At 37.0% G+C, this 27,477-nt stretch overlaps 1 protein-coding gene across 1 annotated transcript in view; it reads right to left on the reverse strand.

The window, feature by feature from the left end:
• Positions 1 to 27,477, reverse strand: part of LOC150094134 (peroxisomal trans-2-enoyl-CoA reductase-like) — a 185,615-nt gene that overhangs the window by 17,505 nt on the left and 140,633 nt on the right. The window contains exons 4-6 of the mRNA XM_090411729.1: positions 25,776 to 25,857; positions 18,146 to 18,242; positions 6,310 to 6,414 (exon numbers count right to left, since the gene is read on the reverse strand). Coding sequence (XP_090267855.1) covers positions 6,310 to 6,414; positions 18,146 to 18,242; positions 25,776 to 25,857 — 284 coding nt within the window. The remainder of the gene's footprint in view (positions 1 to 6,309; positions 6,415 to 18,145; positions 18,243 to 25,775; positions 25,858 to 27,477) is intronic.

Consider the following 27,477-nt stretch of genomic DNA (forward strand, 5'->3'; position numbering starts at 1 on the left):
TGTGTTCAGAAATCCTGATATTCACTGTCCTGCCCGTTTGGCCAAAGTAGGACAGTTTACAGCTGCAAGGGACCTGGTATACACCAGGTAGGTCTAGCGGAAGTGGTTGGTCTTTAGTAGAGCAGATAAGGGATGCCAATTTTCTGTATGGCCTGTAATAGGAGGTCAGGTCATGTTTTTTAAAGATTTTGGTAATTTTTTCCAAGGTGCCTCGGATATAGGGAATGGTGATAGATTTAGAGTAGTCCTTGTTGTGGAGGGGATTGTGGTTTGTAGGTTTTAATATTTTTTGGATTTTTTTTGGGGGGGGGTAGCCATTGGCTGAGAAAGTGTTGAGGATGTGATTTAGCTCAGTGTTTAGGGCCATGTCGTTAGAACAGATTAGTTTAGCCCTGTTGGATAGTGTTTTCACCACTCCATATTGTTGTGAGGGGGGGGGGGGGGATTGTTGGTGAATGTACCTGCCATAGAAAACCCCATATGGGTGGGTTTTCTATAAACTGAGAAAATCAAAGGTCCATCAGGCTGGCAGGTGACTAGTGTGTCTAGGAAAGGGAGTCTGTTGTTTTCCTCTTTTTCCAGGGTGAACTTGATTCTGGGGTGTTGGTTGTTTAAGTGTGTTAAGAAGGAGAGGAGTGTATCAGAGCCATGTGGCCAAATAGCGAACACATCATCAACGTAACGAAGCCATATGGTAGGTTTTTGTGGGGGCAGAGGCTAGGACTTTTTCTTCAAAGGTCTACATAAAGAAATCGGCCAAGGGTGGAGAGAGTGGTGAAACCATGGCTGTTCCCTGTATTTGTTTGTAGGATTTTCCCTGCCAAACGAAGTAGCCTGAGTTCATTGTGAACTGAAATATGGCTAAGATATTGAGAGAAAATTTAGCTTGGATTAGCTCTAAAGTTTCCTTGAGTGGGACATTTGTGAATAAGGAGGAGATGTCAAAGCTGACCATTATGTCAGTATGTTGGAGTGTAAGGTTTTCTATGCTGGCTTTGAAGTGGGCTGAGTTTTTTATGTGTGATGGTGTGTTGCCAGTATAGTGTGTGAGCACTTTGGCCAAATGTTTAGCTAATTTGTATGTGGGAGAATCAATGCCGTCCACTATGGGTATTTCTTTATGTATTTTTGGGAATCTGTAAATATGGGGGGGGGGGTATAGAGTTAAATGGCTTTAATCTGTTGGTAACTTCTACAGGCCAAGAGGTAACTTTCTTAAGGAGCCTGTGAAGTTTTCTGATTTGTGAGTCGGGGGGATTGTATTTGATAGGGAGGTAAGTAGCCTGATCTAATAGAAGAGCATTAAGCTTACCTGTGTAGTCCTTTTGGTTATGTACTACAGTTGCATTTCCCTTATCCGCTTTGGTGATAACTATTTCTTTGTTATTCCTCATTTCCTGCAGAGCTTTATATTCCTTGTTGGATATGTTGGTTTTGGGTGGTCTTGCTTTGGAGAGGAAACAAGCTACATCCAGTCTTACACTGTTGGCGATTTGATGTAGAAGTTGGCAGATTCTGCATTCAATCTGGATCATAATATCCTCACTAGGTATTTTTCTGGGAGCAATGGTGAGGTTGTGGCCACGTGAAAGCGCGTTGGTTGCTTCAGGGTGACTGAAGAAAGGTTGATTACAGTGTTGGTAGGAAGTTTTGGATCGACGGTACATTTTTTTTTAAATTTTCAAAATTTTTCATCTGTCGGCGTCGTATTTTTTCAAATTCTTTGTCTGCAGCGGTAGACGAGACGTCATGTAAAATTGATCAAAGCTCGTGATTTAAAGTGCACGAAAGCTCTTCTTCAAAGGCTCGAATAGCTTCATTAATGTCTGCTAAGAGAAACCGCGTGGCGGTGATTTGTTCGCGAAGCAACGTGTAGCTGGCGCAGTTATATATACGGAGAGCTTTTTGTGAAACAAAACAGTGCTTGAATTTTACACAATTCGGGATTATCTGATTATCCCAGCAGCGTTTCAGGAAAGTTAGACGATTTAATTGTCTAGACAACTTCAACTTCATTTTACCGTATTGGCGGGCCTTTCATGCGATAGCATCTCCATGGATGATGTTAATTCTCGTAGACAGGCTTATACGTTGGTTATGCATTACTAAATCAAAAACCAACACAAAAACCAACCATATGGCTTCGATACGTTGATGATGTGTTCGCTATTTGGCCACATGGCTCTGATATACTCCTCTCCTTCTTAACACACTTAAACAACCAACACCCCAGAATCAAGTTCACCCTGGAAAAAGAGGAAAACAACAGCCTCCCATTCCTAGACACAGTAGTCACCACCAGCCTGATGGAACATTGGTTTTCTCAGTTTATAGAAAACCCACCCATACAGGCAGGTACATTCACCAACAATTCCCCCCCCCTCACAACAATATGGAGTGGTGAAAACACTATCCAACAGGGCTAAACTAATCTGTTCTAACGACATGGCCCTAAACACTGAACTAAATCACATCCTCAACACTTTCTTAGCCAATGGCTACCCCCCCCAAAAAATATTAAAACCTACAAACCACAGAACCCCCCCCCCTCCACAACAAGGACTACTCTAAATCCATCACCATTCCCTACATCCAAGGCACCTTGGAAAAAATTACCAAAATCTTAAAAAAACATGACCTGACCTCCTGTTACAGACCATACAGAAAATTAGCATCCCTTATCTGCTCCTCTAAAGACCAACCACTTCCCCTAGACCTACCTGGTGTATACCAGGTCCCTTGCAGCTGTAAACTGTCCTACTTTGGCCAAACAGGCAGGACAGTGAATATCAGGATTTCTGAACACAAGGACTACATCCGTTTTCACAAGTACAGCCATTCTGGTCTTGCAGACCATGCTCTGGATACACGCCACAAAATACGGTGGAAGAAAGCTACAGTAATACACCGTAGCAAATACAAATTCGAAAGACTATTTATGGAATCAGCCTCAGCCCTAAGAAACTGTGCAAACCTCAAATTTGGTTGTATGCGACTGCCCCAAATTTAGGAAGCTTACATCAGCAGACCTTCAGCTCAACAGCCAAGAACACCATCAGGACTTTTAGGAGAACAATAGCTTCATCACTTCATTCTCAGTTACTGTTTTGTAGTGCCTGCGTGCATGTGCTTTTTTTGTAAGTTCCTTTTGAAGATGCAACATGACGTTGCCGAATTATCAGAAATATTTATTAAAGTATCATTTAATTTATATTTGTATCTATGTTGTTCAATTCCTTAAGTGATTTAGTAATGTGAGTAGTGGTGTGCCACAGGGTTCTGTTCTTGGACCACTACTTTTCAATTTGTTCCTTAACGATATAGGAAAGGATCTGAGAGGAACTGTTCATTTGTTTGCTGATGATGCAAATTTGGGTAGAGCAATAGTAAGTGCACAGGATGTCAAAATTTTGCAAGATAATTTGGATAGTTTGGAGGACTGGGCTAAGGAGAATGGATGTCAATTTAATGTGGCAAAGTGTAAGGTTATGCATTTTGGGGTGAAAAGATTAGCAGCAGTATATCACATTGGTGGAACCGTACTGCAGGAGATCGACATGGCCAGGGATTTGGGAGTGTTGGTGGACAGGGAGTTGAAGTTTAGGGGGCACATCGCAAAAGTGGGTAAATCAGCTCATCAAATCACTTGGTTGCTGAAAAATACTTTAACAAGCAGAGACAAACAGATTATTGTTCCTCTGTATCGAGCCTTGATAAGACCCTATCTTGGCTACTGTGCCCAGATTTGGGCACCAGGATTTCTTCTTGATGGGGAAGAGGTGGAGAGGATCCAAAGACGAGTGACCAAGATGATAGCAGATCTACGGAATGAACCTTATGAGAACAGGTTGAAGATTTGTGGGTTGCAGGAATTGGTTGATGGGCAGAAAAGGGGTGATATGATTGAGACATTGAAATTACTGAAGGGTTTCTATATGATTAATTCAGAAGATATTTTTGAGAATAGGACTGGTAGTGGGAGGACTGGGGGTCATACATGGAAACTGGGCAAGAGTTGTGGTTAGCAAGGGTGTTAGAGCTAGGTTTTTTACTTGGAGAGTGGTGAATGAGTGGAATAAGCTGCCAGAGTCTGTTGTGGGTGTCATGACTGTAAATGAGTTCAAGGCGAGGTATGATAGATACTGTGTGAATGTCGAATAGTTGTTCTTGACATGATGTTAGGGCCTCCCTTGATGAGTCTAAGTACTCCCTGGAGTTGTCCGTAATAATAATATACAATTAAAGAGAAGTTATTTTTTAAAATGACTAAGGATCAAACTTTTCCTAAATTTTATTAAGAAAGCAGTCATTCTGGTTCAAGTTAGGACAATGTAGAACTTTGACACTCTTGCTGAATAAGCATTCCAATTTAAAATAACATCTATATAAAATAATTTTTGACCAGAAGATTCTGTTGTCCATGTCGACACTATGCTATGCTATGCCAGAACCAGACTTTTTGGGATAGAGGATGTAGGACTGATGTTATTGCAGCATCTTCTCAAATGAATACACTGTTTGTCCAAAATATGAAAGAAGACATATCACAAGGAACCTGGTAAACACCTAGGAGCAAAATGGGGTTTATCCTTGGTGGAAGGTAACACAGAGGAGAGTTAATTGACTAGAAGGAAAGTAAGTACCAAATTATATTTTTTTTAGGATTTTTGAAATTGATTCAGAGATTCCTTCAAGGAATGGGATTCTATGTACATGGTCAGAGTTCTTAGGAATTGGATTGTATGCATCCATGATGTGTTGTTAATTTTTTTTTTAATCATATATTATGTATGCACCTCATTCTTTTTCTTACTTGCTATGTAGCAAAAAAACTCTCTTGGATTTACTTTGACCTGCTTAGCTAATTTTCTCTTGAAATCTGATTTAGCCTTCCTTACCATACTAGTTACCTTTCTTACATGTGTTTTATACTGCTCATGGACATGCTGTTCACCTTATTGTTTATATTTTTTCTGCAATGCTTTTTTTTTTTTTTGTAGTTCTTGCTTTATATTGCTAGTCATCCACTTAATCCCAACTCAGTTTATCCTCTCAGAAGAACTTCTGGTTGAAGTTCTTCTGCTATCGTTAATAATACCACTCCTCCTGCCCTATTTTTTTCTCTATTCTCTGAAAATACAATATCCATTAGACATATGAAGAGCCAAAGGCTTCAATTTGGCGACATATAACTTGTTTAAGTTAAGAGACATATATATATCCCATATCGTTTCTTAGCCGAATAAGAAACTCAAAGAGTTTCATGCGGAATATAGTAGAAACTATATAAAGTTCGGCGATTCCAAGCGTAAGCAAATACCTGAATACTGCAGCAACTGACCCTTATGGTAGTGCAAGCTGAGGCAACTCATGTCTAAGGTGGAGCAAGCTCCGATCACTATTCTTGATATTTAGCCATAATGTGAACTTAGCTCCTAGGAGCTGTATTACTGTTCTACATTATGAGAGAAGGTCACTATCCAGACCGGTTTCAACCTTTATTGAGGTCTCATCAGTGAGTAGGTAGACCTAGTTAATATCAAGTTTGTAGCGAACAGAACTTACCACCCTTCTATGAGTATTGCCGAGAGGTATCCTAATAAATTATTAGACATATGAAGAGCCAAAGGCTTCAATTCGGCGACATATAACTTGTTTAAGTTAAGGGATATATATATATCCCATATCGTTTCTTAGCTGAATAAGAAACTCAAAGAGTCTCATGCCGAATAGAGTAGAAACTATATAAAGTTCGGTGATTCCAAGCGTAAGCAAATACCTGGATACTGCAGCAACTGACCCTTAAGGTAGTGCAAGCTGAGGCAACTCATGTCTAAGGTGGAGCAATATCCCATAGTATCCCATATCGTTTCTTAGCTGAATAAGAAACTCTTTGAGTTTCTTATTCGGCTAAGAAACAATATGGGATATATATATATATCCCTTAACTTATACAATATCCATTACATTCTATCCCTGTAACTACATCATTCTTTGACAACCAGGTTTTGCTGATGCCAATAATTTTTGGCCAAGTTGAGCTGACCAATGCTAAAAACTTCTCTCTTTTATTTCTGATACTTCTTTCTAATACAAGGTGAAATGACTTGTACTTTTGTGGCAAATTTTTGAACATACTGGTTCAGACAAACTTAACAATGGTATAAATCCTACCAGTACGACATGGCCCATTCATAAATGGAAGACTGGTTAGCAACAGTAATATGATAGTTTGAATTTAAAAAGATCTCATCACATGAAAATACATTTTCATGAAAAGAAAGATTAGTCAAAACCTCAAATACATACCTCTTCGGGTGTTCCTAATCTCTTTGCTGGAATATTGTTTCTGACTAAGCTAAACACATCATCTGGATAATTTTGGGCAGCAGTTTCTGAATATATTGAGCTTCCCTTCAATTACATGAAAAAATAATTTTTAATTACAATATCATTAATTGTTAATTTAAACCAGGGAATTTTTTTTGCATTTACTATATCAAATATTGTAGCCACTACTAAGGTACCTATGAACTGAGAGATTAAAAAGTTGTATACACACATTTCAGTTTTCATAGGCAGCTGGCAAAATAAATTCAGCTTATAAAGGAGTTTGTTGTGTCGGAAAAAGTGCTGATTCACTTTTGATGAGTCATCCTGTTTCCGACCCAACATAAAGTAATGATTAAAACCAAGGATATGGACATACTTATGCCTCCAGAAGAAAAGCTAAAAGACAGTGTACATTTTGCTAACTCAGAACTATGTCTAACCATTTTTAGTTGTAGATATTAAGTGAATTTTGAAGCTCATAATTAAAGTTGATAATGTCTATGAAATAATTAACAAGGGAAAATTATGTATCAATGCTAAAATGTTACTATTAGATGTATGTAAGATGATATAAGTATTAGAGCCATGTCAAAAACAGTTCGGAGTTGCAGTGACCAATCGGCTGCCGCTATGAGCATGACGTAGTCACCAAGAGAGGGCGCTCACATTTACTATATAAGTTTCGGTGCGTGATTCAATCGCTCTCTTGTTTTCTGTTCCTGGTTCCTGATCCAAGTCCTGGATAGCTGCGAAGCTTGCCGCCGTACCCAGCAACAATCTCCCTGTTTGCTGTACGTGCTGTGTCGAGTATAGCCACACCGAAGGAATGTGGCCAGAATTCCAACAAAGAGCCGTCGGTTAGTTATGCCAACGTATAAGTCAGCGAAAGGTGAACATTTCGAGGAAAACAGAAGTATGTCACAGACGCCATAAGAATATATGGTGAGAAAACGTGGAAGTGTAATTAAGGAAGTCTCAACAACTACGAGAAAAGACAAGAACGCTAAGGTGCAAGTTTTCATACTAATTTTGAATAATAACCAAAGAAGGCATAGGAACCAGAGAGTTAAGAAGCTCCATATAATCAACTTTCATTTAGTGTCTAAAGAACTGTTTTGGACATTTCTGTCTACATCTAATAAGCTAGTGCCATCCTAAGCTTAAGCTGAGCAGGGAACCAAGCCTTTGAACTGTTTATTTTGGAAGAAACATATATGACATTGTGTTAGAAATTAGTTTGAACATTAAATGAATTTTAGGGGAGGATAAAGCCTGAGCATAAACAAGAATATTATCCCATGTTAAAAATTGCAAGACGGAATATGTCTGATATGCTCTATTCTAGGATTGTATATAATTATGTGCATGTGCTATTTTTATGTGGGAACTGAGTAACTCTGTGAGAATTAACCGAGTCTGAACATAATAACACAAAAGAAAGTGTGAGACTGTTAGAATAGATTCTGGAGTAGACATTTTGGACATATTAACTTAAAGGGGGGGGGGGGGTGGAGTTCAGACTCTTTAGTATTGGAATTTCTAATTAAAGTGTATATATGCAAGTGTTTAAATAAATGTATTTCTTTAACCCAAACCTCATGAGTGTCGTTTTCTGAGATTTGAATTACCACTTATTAAATTTCGGACCATGCATAAGTAAAGGAGGAATCCATTAACAAAAGAAAAGGAGGGGACCACGACTGCAAATCACTTGATCAATATATTATTTTGAGTTGATTAATTGTGTATCAGGATTCAGTTGCCGGCTGGCGCAGTTGATTTAAACTATTATAAATTTGTCGGCAACAGAATAACTGAAGCTATAAAGTGTTAGATAGAAGATAGATAATATAACCATAACTCAAATAGAATAATAACAAGACGTAACAAGTTATTTACTACACATTTCAGATTTATTAAACATTTGAGTTTTATTAACTAATCTTTCTTATATTCACATGAAAATACAAGGAAATAAGTAAAAAAAAAAAAAAAAAATCAGCTAACGCCTTTTTATTCCCGTATACGGGAGTAGGCGAGGCCATTTAGCCCTATCTAACTTTTGGAGACTGAGTGGGCAGTTCAATCTCCACTGGTACCCAATCAGAGACAGATGGCCCAAGGCTATCACTAATTAAGCGGTACGCAGTGAAGGGAGACGGCTCAAATGTGCCGCCATCTCGTGGTCCCTAACTCTAACACAATATATTTAATGCCTGAAATAATGTGGGTTCTACGGTCGATTTTCTTGAGTTTACAGGACGAAAAACCCGAGTTTCCGGGAGGAAAAACCTGCTTGCCCGTGCCAGAGATCGACTAACTCGGGAACCGGTCGAAAAAAGGCTTAGAAAAATTTCCTCTAGTCGCCGACTAGACTCGAAACCAAGACTTCCTTCGTGCGGCCAAGCGCGGTGGTGTGCAAACGCCACATCCACAACTCAAATAGAATAATAACAAGACGTAACAAGTTATTTACTACACATTTCAGATTTATTAAACATTTGAGTTTTATTAACTAATCTTTCTTATATTCACATGAAAATACAAGGAAATAAGTAAATAATATTTATTTAAAGTATATTTCAGCCATAATATTAGAAGCCATTATCAGTGGTAATATTAGTTAATTACAAGGTAGAACATGAATAATGGATTGATTTGAAACAGTAAGATATATGTGATGTTATACATACAACAAGCAAAGATATAACTGAGGACACAGTGTATTATTAGTTATTAGTTAACTGTATTAAAAAAAAAAGCTTTATAGTTATTTATGATTTTTTATAATACTTATAAAATATATATAAATATATGATACTCTTTATGATTATTTATAATAATCATAAAGAGTATTATGATTATGCCATAATTGATCCAACCCTTGATCTTCAATTTCAGTGGAAAAATTTTCTTTATACTTCCTTGCTGATTGGTCACTAACATTGCTCATAAAAATTAGTCCACTTAGGTATATGGTGTGACATGTTGACAAATATAAAATTACATTTAAATCAGTTATCAATCACTGGACTAATAAAATCTTGTAGCATATTGTAGTTTCCTTAGGCCGACATCATTAAATTAATTTGTGTGGATTTTCGTTGACATATCCCATTCTGATCACCAAAAATTGATAATATTATTATAAGTACTTACGAGTGAATGCAGACTTTTTCTCCTGTGTGCTGGTAGTTTTCCCCTCCTTTTGTACATCCTGGAGATAGCTTTTGCATGCTGGAGTTGGATGAATCACTATCTGTTGCTTCACAAACACCTTCAATAAGAGATTTCTTAACACCATAATTAAACAAAGTCCCTTGTCTCTTATTCATTTTAAAATTTAAATTTGTAGGCCTATTACTTTTAAAAAATCATGGCACTACGGTTTCGAAACAAGCACTTTCACCCTAAAATACAAATTTGTGAAGAAAGTATTCAGTATTACTAGATTTGAGAACCGGATACAGACTACCTTGATCTTCAATTTCAGCGGAAAAATTTTCTTTATACTTCCTTGCTGATTGGTCACTAACATTCGCAACACAGATATTATTTCGTTCAGTTTTGAGAACAGAGGATACACTGCCCATTGTTGTAATCGGCTTGCAGGCAATTTTTATGACTGGTCATAAACAGCGGTATTCCCTTTCCCGAATTACTGTTTAAAAATACATAGCTTGGTCACTGACATCACGGAACACCTATTCACTTTCTGCGGAACACAATTTGGGAAACCCTGTCTTAAGATAGTGAGAGGCACCATCCAAACTTAAATCAGCCTTCTGATTTAAGTTTGGATAGTGAAGTAAGGCTTCAGTGCTTTCTTTAAATAAACATTCAAATTTATAGTGAACCAGATGAAGAAAGACAGTTTCAGACCATAGAGTATTATGGTCCATATCTATTCCATGCCAGATTTCCTGTTGCTGATGTAAGATTGGTGTTCTTCTATTCTCTTTTCCACTGAGCATCCAGTTTGTCCTAAGTAAGAACAATGACAGTCGCAAGGAATTTGGTAGAAGCCAGGAAGAGCCAGAGGGGATCATTTATCTTTGAAATATGGAAACCATGATGATCATTTGTTGATAGGAATAAACATAGCCGCTAAACTGTATTTCTTAAGAATTCTGGAAACTGGTTTTGAGATGTCTAAAGCATGTGGGATAGGGGCTCGACATATTGTTTCCTTGTTATTTGAGCTAGAATTATAGGGATCAAAAAGACATTGTGTAGTACTTTCTAAGAAGCCACTGGGTTTCTATATATTATTTAATGTTTAAGAGTTCTACACCTCAAGAATTAGCAAAAACTCTTAAATATTAAATGATATATGAAACTCAATGGCTTCTCAGAAAGGACTACACAATGTTTTTTTGATTCCTATAATCCTAGTTCAAATAGCAAGGATACAATATGTCATGAAATGTATTGTCAGTACTGTCATGAAATAAACACAATAATATCTTTTCTTTTCAAATTATTCATTCCAACCAAAACAATTAACTCTTTCACTTTTTCCTTTTGCACTCTAATAGCCTCACTAACATTGTTAATTTTTGCACCCAGGAAGCACGATTTTGTTACGCTCTCATCAATCACATCTCTTATGGCAGAATTGCCGTACAAGACTCTTTCCTTAATTTTTTCTTCTCTCTTAATCAAGCATTCTTTTCTGTTTTTAATTATTATCAGTGGTTCGGCTGATATTAATTATTATCAGCTGAACCACTTGCGAGATGTTTCTGCATTTGCTGCAGCTCACGCTTTGACCTATGTATCACTCAGCATACTGTGCTATCTCACTCATTATAGCCAACTCCTCAATCTTTACATTCATTATACTATTATTCAATCACCACTTTTACTCTTTCTCTCAACTGTGTTTTAATCTCTCTTTCAATCCCATCTTCCTTTACACCAACATGCATTTTCATGTGTATTCTGTTCTGTCCACCACTTCAATCTCGTGACCTGACCCGCACTTCTGATCCTCGCTTTTGTAGCATTTTCAGCAAATTCTTCCACCAGTATCATTTTGAAACAAAAGGCTTAATCTGTAGGCATTGCATTGTACAAAGTCCCTCTAGTTGAATTCTTTTAACATTGATGCCTTGGACACTATTCTGCTTCAGATTGGTACCACATGATACACTATGTAACTTATTATGCAGAAAGATTATATTGACTATATTTAAATGAAACTTTTAAACTTAAATCTAATTACCACCATAATACAATCTATTGTAATTCTAATGCAAGTTTTAACTAATACCACCATTTTTTCTACACTAAACTTAGCTTTTGGAGCTCTCCAAACACAGGTCTATCACAAGATGCTATCTGATGAAGTTCCCATTTGCTATTCATATTATTTACTTATTTCCTTGTGTTTTCACATGAAATGAAGAAACCTCATGGCACAAGTATCTCTTAAAAGATAGTGACAAAATCAAAAGTCAGTTAATACAGCTAACAAGTACTTTAGACCAAAGGGCTTTTCAATGATGATCTTAATTTGCAAAACATTTATGGTATGCTATGTTCTATATATATTGCAGTCATGGCATGAAACAAACAGAAAAGTGAATGATAAAACTATACTAAACAGAATAAAATCATTAAATTATCTCATCTAGACAAAAATAACAAAGGGAATATATTTTGAAAAGGAATCCTACACTAATTATCATCAAATCTAATTCTCACATATTTCCTGAATGTAACGTGTTTAATGATTACAATGTATTCCTAACTCATTCTACTACATTGAGCAGTGCTGTAAAATATGGCTAAAAAGTAAATAAATTTTTTCTGGCTTACAGGAATTCTGTTTGCAGACAATGATTCACAGTTTAATTTTGTACAATATGTCATGCTGTTATTTGTGAACATTGCATTATAAATATAACGTATGTACATCATAAAAGTACCATATAGAAATGACAAATTAAAAAATACTTTAGGTTTCAAGAATAATTGATGATCTGCATTTTTTTTTATTTTTTATTCAGTCTTTTCATAGTCACTGATTTGCTTCTTCTGCAATAAATTAACAAAATAAGTCAAATATAAAGAGTGACTTACTATATTTACTCGAACATAACTCGTACTTTTTTCCCCAAAATTGAAGCTAAAAACTCGTGGTGCGAGATATATGCGGAAACTAAAGTTTTCAGGAAAAAGCTGAAAATGGATATGACTTACCAAGAATCTCCTATTCGTTATTGCTACTTCTGACCTCAAGAGCGGTTAACTTGTGTGCCTCGTCAAAGACATCTACCTAAATAGCAACATCTTCTTTCCCATTATTTCAAGCAAAGACTTGAGATACGTAATGAACTAATGAGTAGTGAAAGCAGAGTGCAAAACAGACAGCAATGGTAAGTCAGTAGAGATAGAACAGCTATGAAGATGTGCATATGATTGGTGTGGCATTAATAAAAGATCGCACAACTCAACGAAAAGGCAAGCCGACAACTGTTAAGTTGAAATGCTAATTCTCTTCAACTGAATTCCATATCATCTGAAACTGCCATAACAACATTCAATATATATTTCTTAGTTTTAACACATTCACGATGGTGTGGTGTTTTGCCCATTTATTGTTCTGATTGACCTTCTCATTACCGTTTGTGTACTGCTTCCATGTCGCATGGGCGGGCTCAACTCACACAAAGTTTCAACCCTTTGGTTGAATTTTATTGCTGCTTGTTTGCATGCCACTTCCACATTGAGCTCACAGGGGATTCACACGCATGTTATATGGCATGTTTCAATTCATGGTAGAATTTTATTTGAAGTTAGCCTTTGTGATCTGTCTTAATGACATCGAAAATTTCAAATGCAATCAAACACTTATTTCATGTAATCGAAAAATTGGACAATAGTTTTTAGTTATATACTGTGTTTGCTGGTGCAACATATGATTTTGCTTGAGTCTATACAGCATAGTTTCTGTGGGAGGCGACATGTGAGTCATTAACTAGTGCCGTTTTATCCCAGTTGTCTCTAATTGCATTATTTGTTGAGAAATATATTATGCAGACTGCAAATGTCTTTGTACCTTATTCAGTGATACAAAAAAAACTACTTGTTTTTCTTGCATCTGCAGTATAGTGGCTGTTGTGGAGAGCGTGTTGTTTACCGCAGGGAGCAAGTTACTATTGCTCCTCGTGTGAAAGTGTTTACATTTTTTTTTCATGTGAGAGGTATATGCAAAACTTTAATTTCTTTTTTCATAAAGTAAAATCAGTGGTGCAAATATATTCGAGTAAATATGGTATACATCATTCAAAAGGTGCAGAACTGATTTGAATGACATACTACTTTTCTCATCCCATAAGAGCCATCCATATGTATTTGAGTACATATGGATGACTCTTATAACATAGTAAGGCTTGGTTCATGTGCCTTGGTATAGGCACATAAATCACTTCAAATATATGGTATTGTGATAAAGTCTTCTGTACTGGGTATTCTGGTTACTGGGAGCAGAAGGGTTATAAAATAAAATCCTATCAACTGTTTTCCTGGAATAGCTACTGAGAAGAAAAACATTGATAGAGGGAGATAGAGAGTCTGAAGATCTGTCTTGAGTCTTCTTTCAGACACCCCCTTGGCCATTTCTCATGCACAGCTTTTCCTCCCTTTTTTTTTTTTCTTCTGTTCCTTATTGTTATAGTCCTTAGAGAAAATTGTGTGGAGAAGATTGTTCCAAAACACAGAGGAAGATGAAATGGAAGAGAAGAACAAGAAGTAGGTTCAGTATATTTTGAACTCCAGTGAAAAATGAGCTGCTCATATGTTTACAAGCTTTTGGGAAAGTGAAAGAATGGTATCAACCAGTGCAGTGAAAGAGAATCCATGAAAATACCTGTAGAAGAGACATAAGGTGGAGACAGTGAGTCTATGAGAGTGTTGACTGAAGCAAGTGTGTGATAGATGACTGTAACCAGTTAAATGGATTGCTCTCTTCTGGATAGCAGCAAGAAATTTTAATGAGGTTTTCTGGTACACTGCCCCATATCTTCTTCTTCTTTGATGCATCGATCCGAAGATTGGTAAATATAGCAGCACATCACAACATCCTGTCTTGTGACTTCCTTTTTATCTCTTCATAACTCTTAGTGCCAGTTAGCATCATTATGTTATTTATATATGAAATTCTTGGTCTGCCTCGTGGCCTCTTTCCTTCTACAGTCTCCTCCATTATTTCTGTAATCAGTCTCCCATGCCTCAAATGGTGTCCAATTAGGCTTTTTCTTCTCTTATTCATGTGTTTCATTAATGACTGCTCTTCATGAACTATATTCAGAACTTCTTCATTACTTTTCTTTTCTGTGTAACTAATTTTCATCATCTTTCTCCAACACCAAAGTTCAAATGCCTCCAACTTTTTCATGTCTTGTTTTGTTAGAGTCCAGGCCTCACAACCATATAATGCAATGCTCCATATGTATGTTTTCACTAGCCTTTTTTTGAGCTGGATGCTAAGTCCTTTACTGGTAAAAATGTTTCTTCTGTTATAGAATGTTTTTTTGGCTAGGATTATTCGTGCTTTAATATCGGATTGGTTTCTTCCATCTTCTGTGATAAGACTTCCAAGATATTTAAAAGAGGATGCCTGTTGTAGTAGGTTATTATTTATTTCCAGGTTTATTTTCATTGGATTTGCTTTACTTGTAATTAATAATTTTGTTTTCTTATAATTAATTTTTAGGCTGTACTGTGTGAAGATTTCTTCCAGTTTGTTTTCGTTATCAGCTATAACTGCTATATCATCCGCAAACCGTAGCCAGTTAATATCAATTCTATTCTTTAGGAATTATTTATCTTAATTTCTGTTTCTATTAGTTCTTTCAGTTTATTTATTGCATATTCAATGTACAGATTAAACAATATGGGCGAAAGACAGCACCTGTCTTACACCTCTACGTATTTTTGCTATTGCGGTTTTTGTTGTATTGCTGGTTGCTTCTATTAGGGCTTCTTGATGCTTGTAAAGATTAAATATGAGCTTTCTATCTCTCCAATAATCTACCTTTATTATTTTTAGGAGGTTAAACATTTGATTCCAGTCAATACTATCGAAGGCTTTCTCCAAGTCAAGAAAGACTATCAGAATATTTTGATTCTTCTCCAATCTTCTTTCAATAACTGTTCTTAGAGCTAGGATTGCTTCTCTTGTCCCCTGCTGTTTCCTGAATCCAAACTAGTAATTGCCAACATATTCTTCAACCTTCTTTGTTAGTCTTTTTTGTATAATTTTGAGTAGTATTTTCTAAGTATGTGATATTAAGCTTATTGTTTGACGACTGCCCCATATGTGAGAGCAATATTCCAGAATTTGGGATTTATACCATGCTTGGAGTTGTAGAGGTGAGAAGTAACATCTTGACTGTCAAAGAACACTTTTTTTTTCTTTTTTTTTTTTAATTTGGGGACAGAGGAGTAGATATAAGGTGATTATACCAGGACAGGCTACAGGTATAAGTCAATCCAAAATCAGTATGTATGTGCAAGATCAAATGCCCGATCTTGTTCTTGTGTGGGGATTTAGGTATTATCAAAGGTTAAAGAGAATGAGATGTGGTCTTTCTTGAGTGAGATAAGATAGGATTATGTTTTGGCAGCATTGAAGTTTATAAGGTTGTCCTCACCCCAGTGAAATACAATAAACAGATCAGTTTTTTTCTTTTTTGTCATCCCCTTTTTTGTCACAAGATGGCAGTAACATGCACAGGCTGTGCTCAAAGAAATGATTATGGAAGATCTTGTAGCTTGGGATATGTGAGCAATGCGAGCATTTTTTGTCAACTGAAAAAAAAAGAGGAATGGAGAGTACTGACACTGGCAAAACTATTAATAAGATTTGAAGTTAGAAACACAAAATCATTTATGAACAGGAGAGTATGTGCATAAGTATATAGAGCCCTGAAGTACTCTGATAGTGGTGGAGAAATCTGAAAAGAGGAAACCATCTACCATTACATACAGTGAACAGTGAGAGAGAAAATTTGCAATCCAATTGCAAACAGTTGATGGTAGGCTATATAACAATTGGTAAGTAGGCCTTTGTGTCAGACCCAATCAAATGCCTTCTGTAAAATGTTAATAAGATTTGAAGTTAGCAACACAAAATCATTTATGAACAGGAGAGTATGTGCATAAGTATATAGAGCCCTGAAGTACTCTGATAGTGGTGGAGAAATCTGAAAAGAGGAAACCATCTACCATTACATACAGTGAACAGTGAGAGAGAAAATTTGCAATCCAATTGCAAACAGTTGATGGTAGGCTATATAACAATTGGTAAGTAGGCCTTTGTGTCAGACCCAATCAAATGCCTTCTGTAAAATGTTAATAAGATTTGAAGTTAGCAACACAAAATCATTTATGAACAGGAGAGTATGTGCATAAGTATATAGAGCCCTGAAGTACTCTGATAGTGGTGGAGAAATCTGAAAAGAGGAAACCATCTACCATTACATACAGTGAACAGTGAGAGAGAAAATTTGCAATCCAATTGTAAACAGTTGATGGTAGGCTATATAACAATTGGTAAGTAGGCCTTTGTGTCAGACCCAATCAAATGCCTTCGATATGTCTAGTGTCACCAAACTGCTGCTGTGAATCAAGAGCAGCAGTATCCATATTGGTGGTCGCTGATTACTGGAAATCACTGATAACTGGTGGTGAAGAATTTGACTGTTGATGACTTTCTCCATTACTTTCAATAGAACTGAGTGAGTGTAATGGAATGATAGAAGACTGGCTTTGATCTCCTTTCATTGGGATGAATTGGATATAGCTTGTTTTGATGCTGCAGGATAGATGCCAAATGAATATGAGACTGTAAAGATGGCATAGGATGGGTGTTGGTTATGGAAAACAAATTTTAAGTACAACTGGAGGGATACCATCTGGTCAAGAAGACTATCCAACTGTTGTGGATTCTTCTGAGCATTTTTCTGATGAGAGACCAAAGCAGGTATGCACTATTTTGCCTTAATGATCAATTCAGGAATTGGAAGGACAGCATGAAGTCATCTGGTCAGCTTTTGTCTTTGGGTAATTGTTACATATGTACTTCTTGATGTAAAAGAAGGAGAGATCTGTGGAAACGGGTAAGGGCAGAGATTGCACCCAGTGGTCTTGGAAAGGGACCAGAAGTCTTCATTAACATTCGAAAAAAAAACTTTTTTTGCACTCGACCCTTGCAAAATCTGCATCTGATTTGCTGATGGTCTTTTTGTAGTTGTTTTCTGCTTTAAACTCTGAGTGAAGTGCTATAGTTTTGGTTTTAAGCCCCTTATGATATACTGAATTATTCTTGGTCTGCCTTGACAGGTTCATTGGAAAAATCTAGGTTTGTATAGTAGACTGAACTTTTGGGAGGAATAGAAGATGAAGGCTTTCATTCTAGTAAGGATAATTTCTTTATATGTTTAGGTCAGGCATTTGATCAAAAGAGCAAAAATCAACAAAGGAAAGGAGGAGTATTCGTAAGAGAGCTGCTGATAGTCTTTTGCAGTCTTTCCATGCAGAGATGTTTGTGAGTCTAGGTTTTGAATGCTGAAGTTCCCAAAGAATGCTGTTAGAATTCACTGTTTGGTTATTTGTTTACTTAACAGGGACTGTCCATCTGTTTGGGACACTTTCCCAACAGTAGAAACCCTTGCTAATTTGATGAACAATTTAAATTAAGATATCCATTATTTTATTTTAAATTATGTTATATTTTTTTTAAATTTTATCACCACAACTTCACTATAATCCTTCCATATAAAATATTTACAACTAAACTTACTGGAGCAACAGAATTTACTCTAATTCCATTTTCTGCCCATTCGATTGCAAGAGACTTTGTAAGATTCATAACTCCAGCTCTAGCTGCTCCAGAATGCCTAATTAAAATATTATGGAATGCAAAATCTATATATGATAATATGAATAATTACATATAAATAAATGTCACTGAAAATCATCAGAAATGGTCATGTAGAAATGATTTATCAAATGAATAAATAAATATGTAAATTTTTCTTTTCAGAAAGGAAAAAAGGTAACAAACTTCTATCAGGGATGGTTTCAGGACTATACAATGTTAGTTATGAGGATCAGCTGAGGGAATGTGAACTGCAGAGTTTGGTAGATAGAAGAAGGAGAGGTGATATGATTGAGACTTTTAAAATGTTGAGAGGTGGTTACAGGGTTGACACTGGGAAGTTGTTTCGCTTGATTGAACAGAAGGAAGGATGAAAAGGAGCCATCCCTGGAAGTTACGAAAGGAAGCTGTGAGCAAGAGGGTGAGGAGTGGTTTCTTTGCATGGAGGGTGGCTGAACCATGGAATGCATTGCCTGATAGAGTGGTGAGAGGAAGAACGGTTCGGAAAGACTGTGTTTCCTAGGAGGGACCTCCAGTGATGAGTCTTGATAGACTTTGTGTTTCCTAGGAAGGACCTCCCGCAATGAGTATTTTGACTCCATGGAGGCCTGAATAATAATAATAAGAAGTGAAGAGAAATATACAGAGGAACATGCAGTTGCAGGAGATATTCTCCATGTGCCACTCATACAGAGCATCCAGTCTCCATGCCATTAATAGTCCCCCCCCCCATGTACCACCACATGATCTCTCTCTCTCTCTCCCCCCTCCCAACATGATCTAGCAGTGTAGATGGCATTAGTATTATGTGCCTTAGGTTGGCGGGGGGGGGCGCTACTACACTTCAAGTCTCTAACAAGCAAGGTGGTGTTTCACCAAGCAGTGAAGGTAATCTACTACCGAGTGGGTTTAGATGGCATTTCCTCCAAATAGGAAAGTATCCTTTAAAGGACATCTGATTTATTATTTATTTTTTTAAACATGACTCCCACCCATCAAAGGTTGTAAACCATGTGGTACACTGGTATGGACAAGCTAAAGATTTATTATTATTTTTTTGTAATTAATTTTTTTTTTTGTCATCATCATCAAATTCCTGTCATGAACTCTCAAGGAGTGTACAGGATATGATAGTACTACATGAAAAATTTACATTATTACTAACTTCATATCTACAATTTTCCTAAAAATCAGTCTGTTATCTGTCAAGACTCCAACATTATCAGATCTTATGTTTCTGTCTTCTAAGGCACTTTTTACTGTATTAATCCACCTATGTCTTGGTCTTCCTATGGATCTTTTTCCTGCCAACCTGGCAGAGAACACTTGTTTTCCTAATCTTTCCTCTTCCATTCTATTTAAGTGACCATACCACCTGAGATTAGCTCTGTTAACACATTCCTAGATGTTGAAAGTTTATTTTTCACTTGGTCAGACTATAATAAATTTAGTTTAATCCTTTATCCAAGTGTGTGCAAACAAAGTTTGCACCTGAAAGTATCTTCAGGAGTGAGGTAAGGTGGTACAACACCGGGAGACTCCTTGCAAAAGTGGAGCAAGCTACCAACACTTCTATCTCAGTATCTCCCATAATGCAAAACACATCTCCTTGCGGATATGTATAATGTTATGCATTAAATGAGAAGGTATCTCCACTTGGGCCTGGCTCCCACTGAAGAGACCTCAATAAAGGTCGAAACTAGTTTGGGTAGTGGCCCTTCCCATTTAATGCATAACATTATACATATCCGCAAGGAGATGTGTTTTGCATTATGGGAGATACTAAGATAGAAGTGTTGGTAGCTTGCTCCACCTTTGCAAGGAGTCGCCTGGTGTTGTACCACCTTACCTCAGTCCTGAAGATACTTTCAGGCATAAACTTTGTTTACACACACTTGGATAAAGGATTAAACTAAATTTATTATAGTCTGACCAAGTGAAAAATAAACTTTCAACATCTTTCTCTAAATCCAGAGTAATTTAATAAAAAGGTGGCACACCGTTTGGCAGCTCCTATAGGAGGAGATGACCTTGCTAATGCTTCTGCCTTGGTATCTCCACTTGGGCCTGGCTCCCACTGAAGAGAGCTCAATAAAGGTCGAAACTAGTCTGGGTAGTGGCCCTTCCCATTTAATGCATAACATTATACATATCTGCAAGGAGATGTGTTTTGCATTATGGGAGATACTGAGTTAGGACTGTTGGTAGCTTGCTCCACCTTTGCAAGGAGTCGCCCAGTGTTGTACCACCTTACCTCAGTCCTGAAGATACTTTTAGGCGCAAACTTTGTTTGCACACACTTGGATAAAGGATTAAACTAAATTTATTACATTCCTGGATGCTAACAATGTCAAGTTCTTTCCGAATATCCTTGTTTTTAATATGATATTGCTATTATTATTATTATTATTATGGGCAACTCCAAGGAGTCCTTAGACTTATCGAGGGAGACCCTAAACATTATGTCAAGAATAACTATTCAACATCCACACAGTATGTATCATACTTTGCCTTGAACTCATTCACAGTCATGGCACCCACAATAGACTCTGGCAACTTATTGCACTCATTCACCACTCTCCAAGTAAAAAACCTAGTTCTAACACCCTTGCTAACCACACTCTTGCCCAGTTTCCATGGATGGCCTCTAGTCCTCCCATCCACCAGTCCTGCTCTGAAAAATATCCTCTGAATTAATCTTATAGAAACCCTTCAATAATTTGAATGTCTCAATCATATCACCCCTTTTCTGCCTATCAACCAATTTCTGCAACCCACAAATCTTCAACCTGTTCTCATAAGGTTCATTCCATAGACCTACTATCATCTTCCTTACTCGCCTCTGGATCCTCTCTACCTCCACCCAATCAAGAAGAAAACCTGGCACCTAGATCTGGGCACAGTAGCCAAGATAGGGTCTTATCAAGGCTAGATACAGAGGAACAATAACTTGCTTGTCTCTGCTCGTCCAAGTATTCTTCAGTAACCAAATGATTTGATGCGCTGATTTAGCCACTTTTACAATGTGCCCCCTAAACTTCAACTCCCTACCCACCAACACTCCCAAATCCCTGTCCTCGTCAATCTCCTGGAATACAGATCCACCAATGTGGTATACTGCTGCTAATCTTTTCACCCCAAAATGCATAATCTTACACTTTGTCACATTAAATTGACATCCATTCTCCTTAGCCCAGTCCTCCAATCTATCCAAATCATCCTGCAAAATTTTTACATCATGTGCATTCACTATTGCTCTACCTAACTTTGCATCATCAGCAAACAAATGAACAGTTCCTCTCAGATTCTTTCCTATATCATTAATGAACAAATTAAATAGTAGTGGTCCAAGAACAGAACCCTGCGGCACACAACTAGTCACAGGTCATCTTTTGAACTCTACCCCTGAATAAACTACTCTCTGATATCTCTCCATCAACCACCCTCCTATCCATCTCACCAACCCTATATCCATACCCATATGCTGCAGTTTACTGATTAGAATTCCATGTGGTATCCTGTCAAAGGCCTTAACAAGGTCCAGCAGTATCACTGTATACCCATTACCCTTATCCAGTTCAGCTGTCACTGTGTTATGAAATGTAAGCAAGTTAGTGACGCATGATCTACCCTTCACAAAGCTATGCTGTCCCCCATACAGTATCCCATTTTCATCTATCCATTCCTGTATTTTTCTCTTGACTACTTTCTCCAAAACCTTGACAATGACTCCTGATATACTAATTGGTGAGTAATTTGCAACAGCAATTTTGGAACCTCCTTTATGCAGTGGAACTATTTTCCTCTCTTTCCACCACTTCGGGACTAACCCAGACCCGAGACTCAAATTAAACAAAATGGTCAAGGGTACTGACAATTTTTTAGCCGCTTCACGTAAGACCTGAACTGGTATACCATCCAATTCCACAAATGTATTCACATTAAGGTTTTGTAATATACTATTCACCTCAATTCCCATATAAGCTATTGGTTCCTTCATTCCTACAATATCACCACCTGGATGATATACTCTTGCAAAGTGCTCACTCAGTAATTCCAATATATCAACTGATTCAGTTACCTCCCTACCATCGGCATTTCTTAAAATCATTCTGCTATATAAATGTTTTCTTTTACTTGCAGTATATCGAAAAATCTGTATGGGATTCTCTTTAGCTTGTGTGGCTAATTTCCTTTCATAATCTGCTTTTGCTTTTCTTACCACACTCATTACCCTTCTGGCCTGTGCTTTATACTGTTCATGGGCCTGCAGGTCACCTTTCTCCTTAAATTCCCTCCACAGTTGTTTCTCTTTTTGCAGATCAAGCTTAATGGTGTTATTCATCCATTTAACCCCTACTTGATTTACTATCCGGAATCTAGGTATACAGTCAGCCATTACCTCCTTCAAACACTCCTCATGCACTATCAACCAGCCCTTGCAGTTTTACATGCCATAGCACTGAACCAAGCAATCTCCTAAGCTTGTCATACTTACCAGCCAGGTAATTCCACATGTACCCTTTATTAATTGAAAATTCCACACATTTAGCCACCTCCCAGATGAAGACCTTATGATGACTCTCACGAATTGGTGGCAACGTGGTCATATTCATTACAGTCAAATTCTCAGATGCAATTACTAGGTCAAGCACTCTCAAACCCCTAGTATATTCCATTACATGCTGTCTCAGGTAGTTATCCCTTAATACCTTCATAAAATCCAATTCCCTCCTCCCAATCAACTGTTACCATAGTTGAAATCCCCCATAATAATTACCCTCCTTCCACTCATTGCATCTATTTGCTTATGCATACTATCTCCACCATCTATTCCATCACCTGGAATAGATGGTGGAGATAGTATGTTCCACTAGTCTCAATCTCACACCAAATAGCCTCAAATGTGCTCTCTTCACAATCCTGCAGTTCAACTTCAATTCTCCTTGGTTGCAGTTTATCGACTGTCATCAATAACACTCCTCCCCCCATTCTTTTCTCTCTGTCCCTCCTAAACACACTATACACTTCACATTTTATCCCACTAGCTATATCATCTTCTGTCAGCCATGTCTCACTAATGCCAATAACCTGTGGCCAGGAAGAGCCAACCAAGGCCAAAAATTCTTCCTTCTTGTTCCTAATACTCCTGGCACTAGTATACATGAAGTGCAGAAGCCTGTTAGTCCCACCTCTATCTTGATGCCTTATACTAACTATCCCATTCTGATTTGTTGTCCTTCGTACTAGCTCAGGCATATTATACACATTCTTACACTCAACTGCCTCCCTGATGTCTGTATATCCACTCCCCCCCCCTCCCTAATAGCTCTAGTTTCCCTGATTCTGCAAATGCACTTTCACTTTTTCCAGTCCCCATACACCAAATCCATTCAGATGCAAACCGTCCATCTTGTATAAGTCCTTTTGCCCATCAAACTCACTCCACACGTCCACAAACTCCACACCACTCCTTCAGCATAACCTGCACATAAGGTCATTTGCAATTATCGCCCTCCTTCTCAACTCTTCTCTGTCATACCATCTGTTCACATCCCTAATCTTTCTCAGGACTCTTATCTGTGGTCTCTTGTCAAGTGTTTTACTTCTGACCTAGCTCTCAGATTCATGATTTCAAATTGGCTTGAACACTATCTTGTATACAGTTAATTTAGTGTTTTGACCAATTTCTCTCTTATTCCATATAAATTTAAGTTGACTTCCTACCATACCAGCTTTGTTGATTCTGTTGTCCATTTCCATATTTAATTTACCATTTTCACTAAAAATCATGCCTAAGTAGCTGAAATAATTTACTTGTTCTATAGGTTCTCCATCAATGCAGTTGATATTTTCAATGCTTCTACCTATTTTCATTGTCTTTGTCTTGTTATTGCTGACCTTCATACCATATCTATTACAACAGTTATTCAATTTAATCAGGGAATCTTGCAGACTTCTAGCATATTTTTACATAATCCAATAACCTTACAGATCAGTGTTTCCCAAACTTTCAGTACCCATGTAACCCTTTTAAAATTTTAATAATACTGTACTTCCCTCTCAGGCAAAAGCAATTTGGGAGAAGTTATAATGTTTCATTCAAACACGAATAATTATAAAGATTATTTTGTAAAATATTTTTTAATATTTGCATTATAATAAATTAAAAACATATGAAACTTTTTTTAATTATTAAACACATTTTAGTTTTATGAATCCAGTGAGCATACAGCAGAAACAAAAATTATGAAATTAAAATTTTCAAAAATGAAATATTTTAATAAAACAAATGAAATTGTTTCTGTTGGGAAGAGAGTCAAACTACTTGAATTTAAATTTTAAATGTAAACTGTTCAAACAATGCAGTTGGAACGTGACTGCACCGTCAACCAGACGTGGCCCTAATGGAGATTTAGTTGATACATACCAAGAGAAACATTTTGTTTAAAACTTTCTTTAGATTTTTTTTATTTCTTGAAAAATTAATTATTGGATAAACCTGCAGCTATCTGCACCAATACAGCATAAAAAAAAAAGAGGCAAAGTTTTTTTTAAAAAATTGCCTCATACTCCTTAAAGACATTTTGTGTACTGGGTGGTGGTAGTGGGGGATAGTACAAGTACCATACTTTGGAAAACACCGTTACAGATCTCAAGGTCAAACATGTCTATGTTTAAACCACTTCAGGCCTCCAATAAGTGGGGAAAGTGGTCTTAAACAGGGTGATGAAATTCATCTGCCACCTGAAGATAATCATGAACGTCCATGCCCATGGTGTGATTTGAACATGCAACCTGGAGAGCAGCATGTTAATCACTTGGCTGACTAGACCAGCTAATGTCCATTCTCAGTTTTACAGCACAAGAAATTATACTGTAAGATACCATTGAGACAGGAGATTTTGGGGAGATCCACTGCACAAGCAGGCAAAATTGCATAAAGGGGCATTTGTATTTTGAAGAATGCGCACTGACAAGTAGAAATAAGGAAGTTATTGTGCCTTGCAATAAAACTTTGTCTCCTGGATTTCTTGGGAAAAGGAAGTGGTGGGGATAATTCAGAGACAAGTGACCAAGATGGTAACATGACATGGAATGCTCCTAAGCAGATTTTATAGGATAAATGCAAAATACTTTAATACAAAATCCAGGATGAACATTCCATGTGATGAACCTCATGATTCTATGGTGGTCCCAAGCAGTAATAAAAATCTCTCTAGTAGGTTTTATTTAAATTAATTAAACAGATTTTACTTTATCTTAACTCTGCAGAAGATGTTCATATATGATAATTTAGCTCAAAACTGATAAATTTATAGTCTGAGAGGGTGAGGAGGGTGCAGACAGTGAATGAGTAAGGGGTGGTCCACGATGTGTTGTCCAGGATAAACCTTCCATGATGAGCCTTGTGATTCTATGGTGGTGGTTCTAAGCAGTAATAAAATCTCTTCATTAGGTTTTATTTAAACTACTTAAACAGATTTTGCTTTATCGCAAATAATAATAACATACAAGCTTCTCAGAACTTAATTCTGTACGTGTTACTTACGCCATCATAGGAAATCCTCTAATATTATCCATTACGATATTTACTATAACTCCACCATGATCTTTCATCCATTGTTTATATACTAAGGGAAGAGAAAGAGATAGTTAATACAAGAAATAAGAATATCATGTACTTTTACAATTCATAGCTTTAATGCTTTGTGATATTTTAGAAATGGCACCAGTAAACATATTTGAAATTAATATGTTTACATTAATGAAAATATTATCAATATTTATAAGAATTTAAATGTGGATTTGAGAGTCAATGGTCCTCAACAATTCCATATGCATACCAATTTATACACAAGCTGATACTGTATGTAAAATGCTGAAGAAGTTTTGTGTAAAAAAAAAAATGTTTCAGTATCCTCGGAGATCTTCAATTTATTTGGGTATCCAACTTTTTTGCTGTTTGATATTCAGATGGTCATAAGAATCTTCATTTTAAAGGGAAAATATTGGATTGTTGCAAATGAATGGCTGTTGAATGACTGTCAGGTTTCTACTGGTTGCTGAAGAAAGCAAGTGCTGAGGTATATGCAAATGTGTTTATGTCATGTGACGGCATCACACGTGGATGATGCACTTGTAGTATTTGTTTTGTTCAATGAGCATTAAACATTGAATACTACCGACATCAAGTCAATCATGGAACCCAGTCAATTAAGGTTGCTATACCTTTACGAGTTCAAATTGGGAAATTCTGCAGCGACTGCAGTAAAAAACATCAATAAAGCATTCAGTGGAGAAACAACTAATGAGATATCCACTCGCCATTGGTTTGCAAAATTTAGCTCAGGAGATTTGAGGCTACAAAACGAACCCCGTGGTCATCGCCCTTTTCCATTGATTCGAATGAATTAAAGGATTTAATCGAATCAGATCCACGACAAACTGTATGAGAGATCACCCAGACACTAAATGTACACTTCTCAACTGTTTCACAGCACTTGGCAATAATAGGAAAAGTAAGGCAGCTCGATAAGTGGGTGCCTCATGAACTCACTGATGAAAACAAAGCAGAGCATTTGGAAGTGTGCTCTTCTCTCTTATGAAGTAAAGAAGAAAGGTTCCTGCAACAAATTGTGACTATGGATTAGAAGTGGATATTCTATGACAATCATACACATTCATCGCAGTGGTTGGGAGTGAAAGACGCTCCAGGAAGGACTCCAAAGGCACCTCTGCATCCAATGAAGATGTTTACTGTATGGTGGTCTTCTGCTATTCACTACTCATTCCTTCCACCAGGTGAAATGATAAATGCAGCTCGATATTGTACAGATATGCTGCAAATGCATGACAAATTGTGCCTTAAGCAACCAGCACTTGTGAACAGACATGGAGTCCTATTGCTTCAGGATAACGGCCGACCACATACGGCAGATCAACCATACAGCAAATCAACAATTTGGGATACAAAATTGTCTCATCCTTCATACTCTCCTGACATTTCCCCAACAGATTACCATTTTTTCCGGCATTTGAGCCATTTTTTGTCCAAGAAACGCTTTGCCAACAACACATCAATTTATCGGTCGGTGGAGGACTTCATCACTTCCAGAGACTCTGATTTTTACAAATGTGGTATAAATGACCTTGTCACACATTGGCAACAATGCATTGATACTGCTGGAGATTACTTTGTTTAAACAGGCATTATTCTTTTTATTCTCTTCTTTTTCAATTGTCCTTAAAAT

This window comes from Typopeltis vanoorti, chromosome 22 (genome assembly GCF_054136105.1).
Source record: "Typopeltis vanoorti isolate ZY-2024b chromosome 22, IOZ_Tvanoo_1.0, whole genome shotgun sequence".
NCBI classification, from domain to species: Eukaryota; Metazoa; Arthropoda; class Arachnida; order Uropygi; family Thelyphonidae; genus Typopeltis; species Typopeltis vanoorti.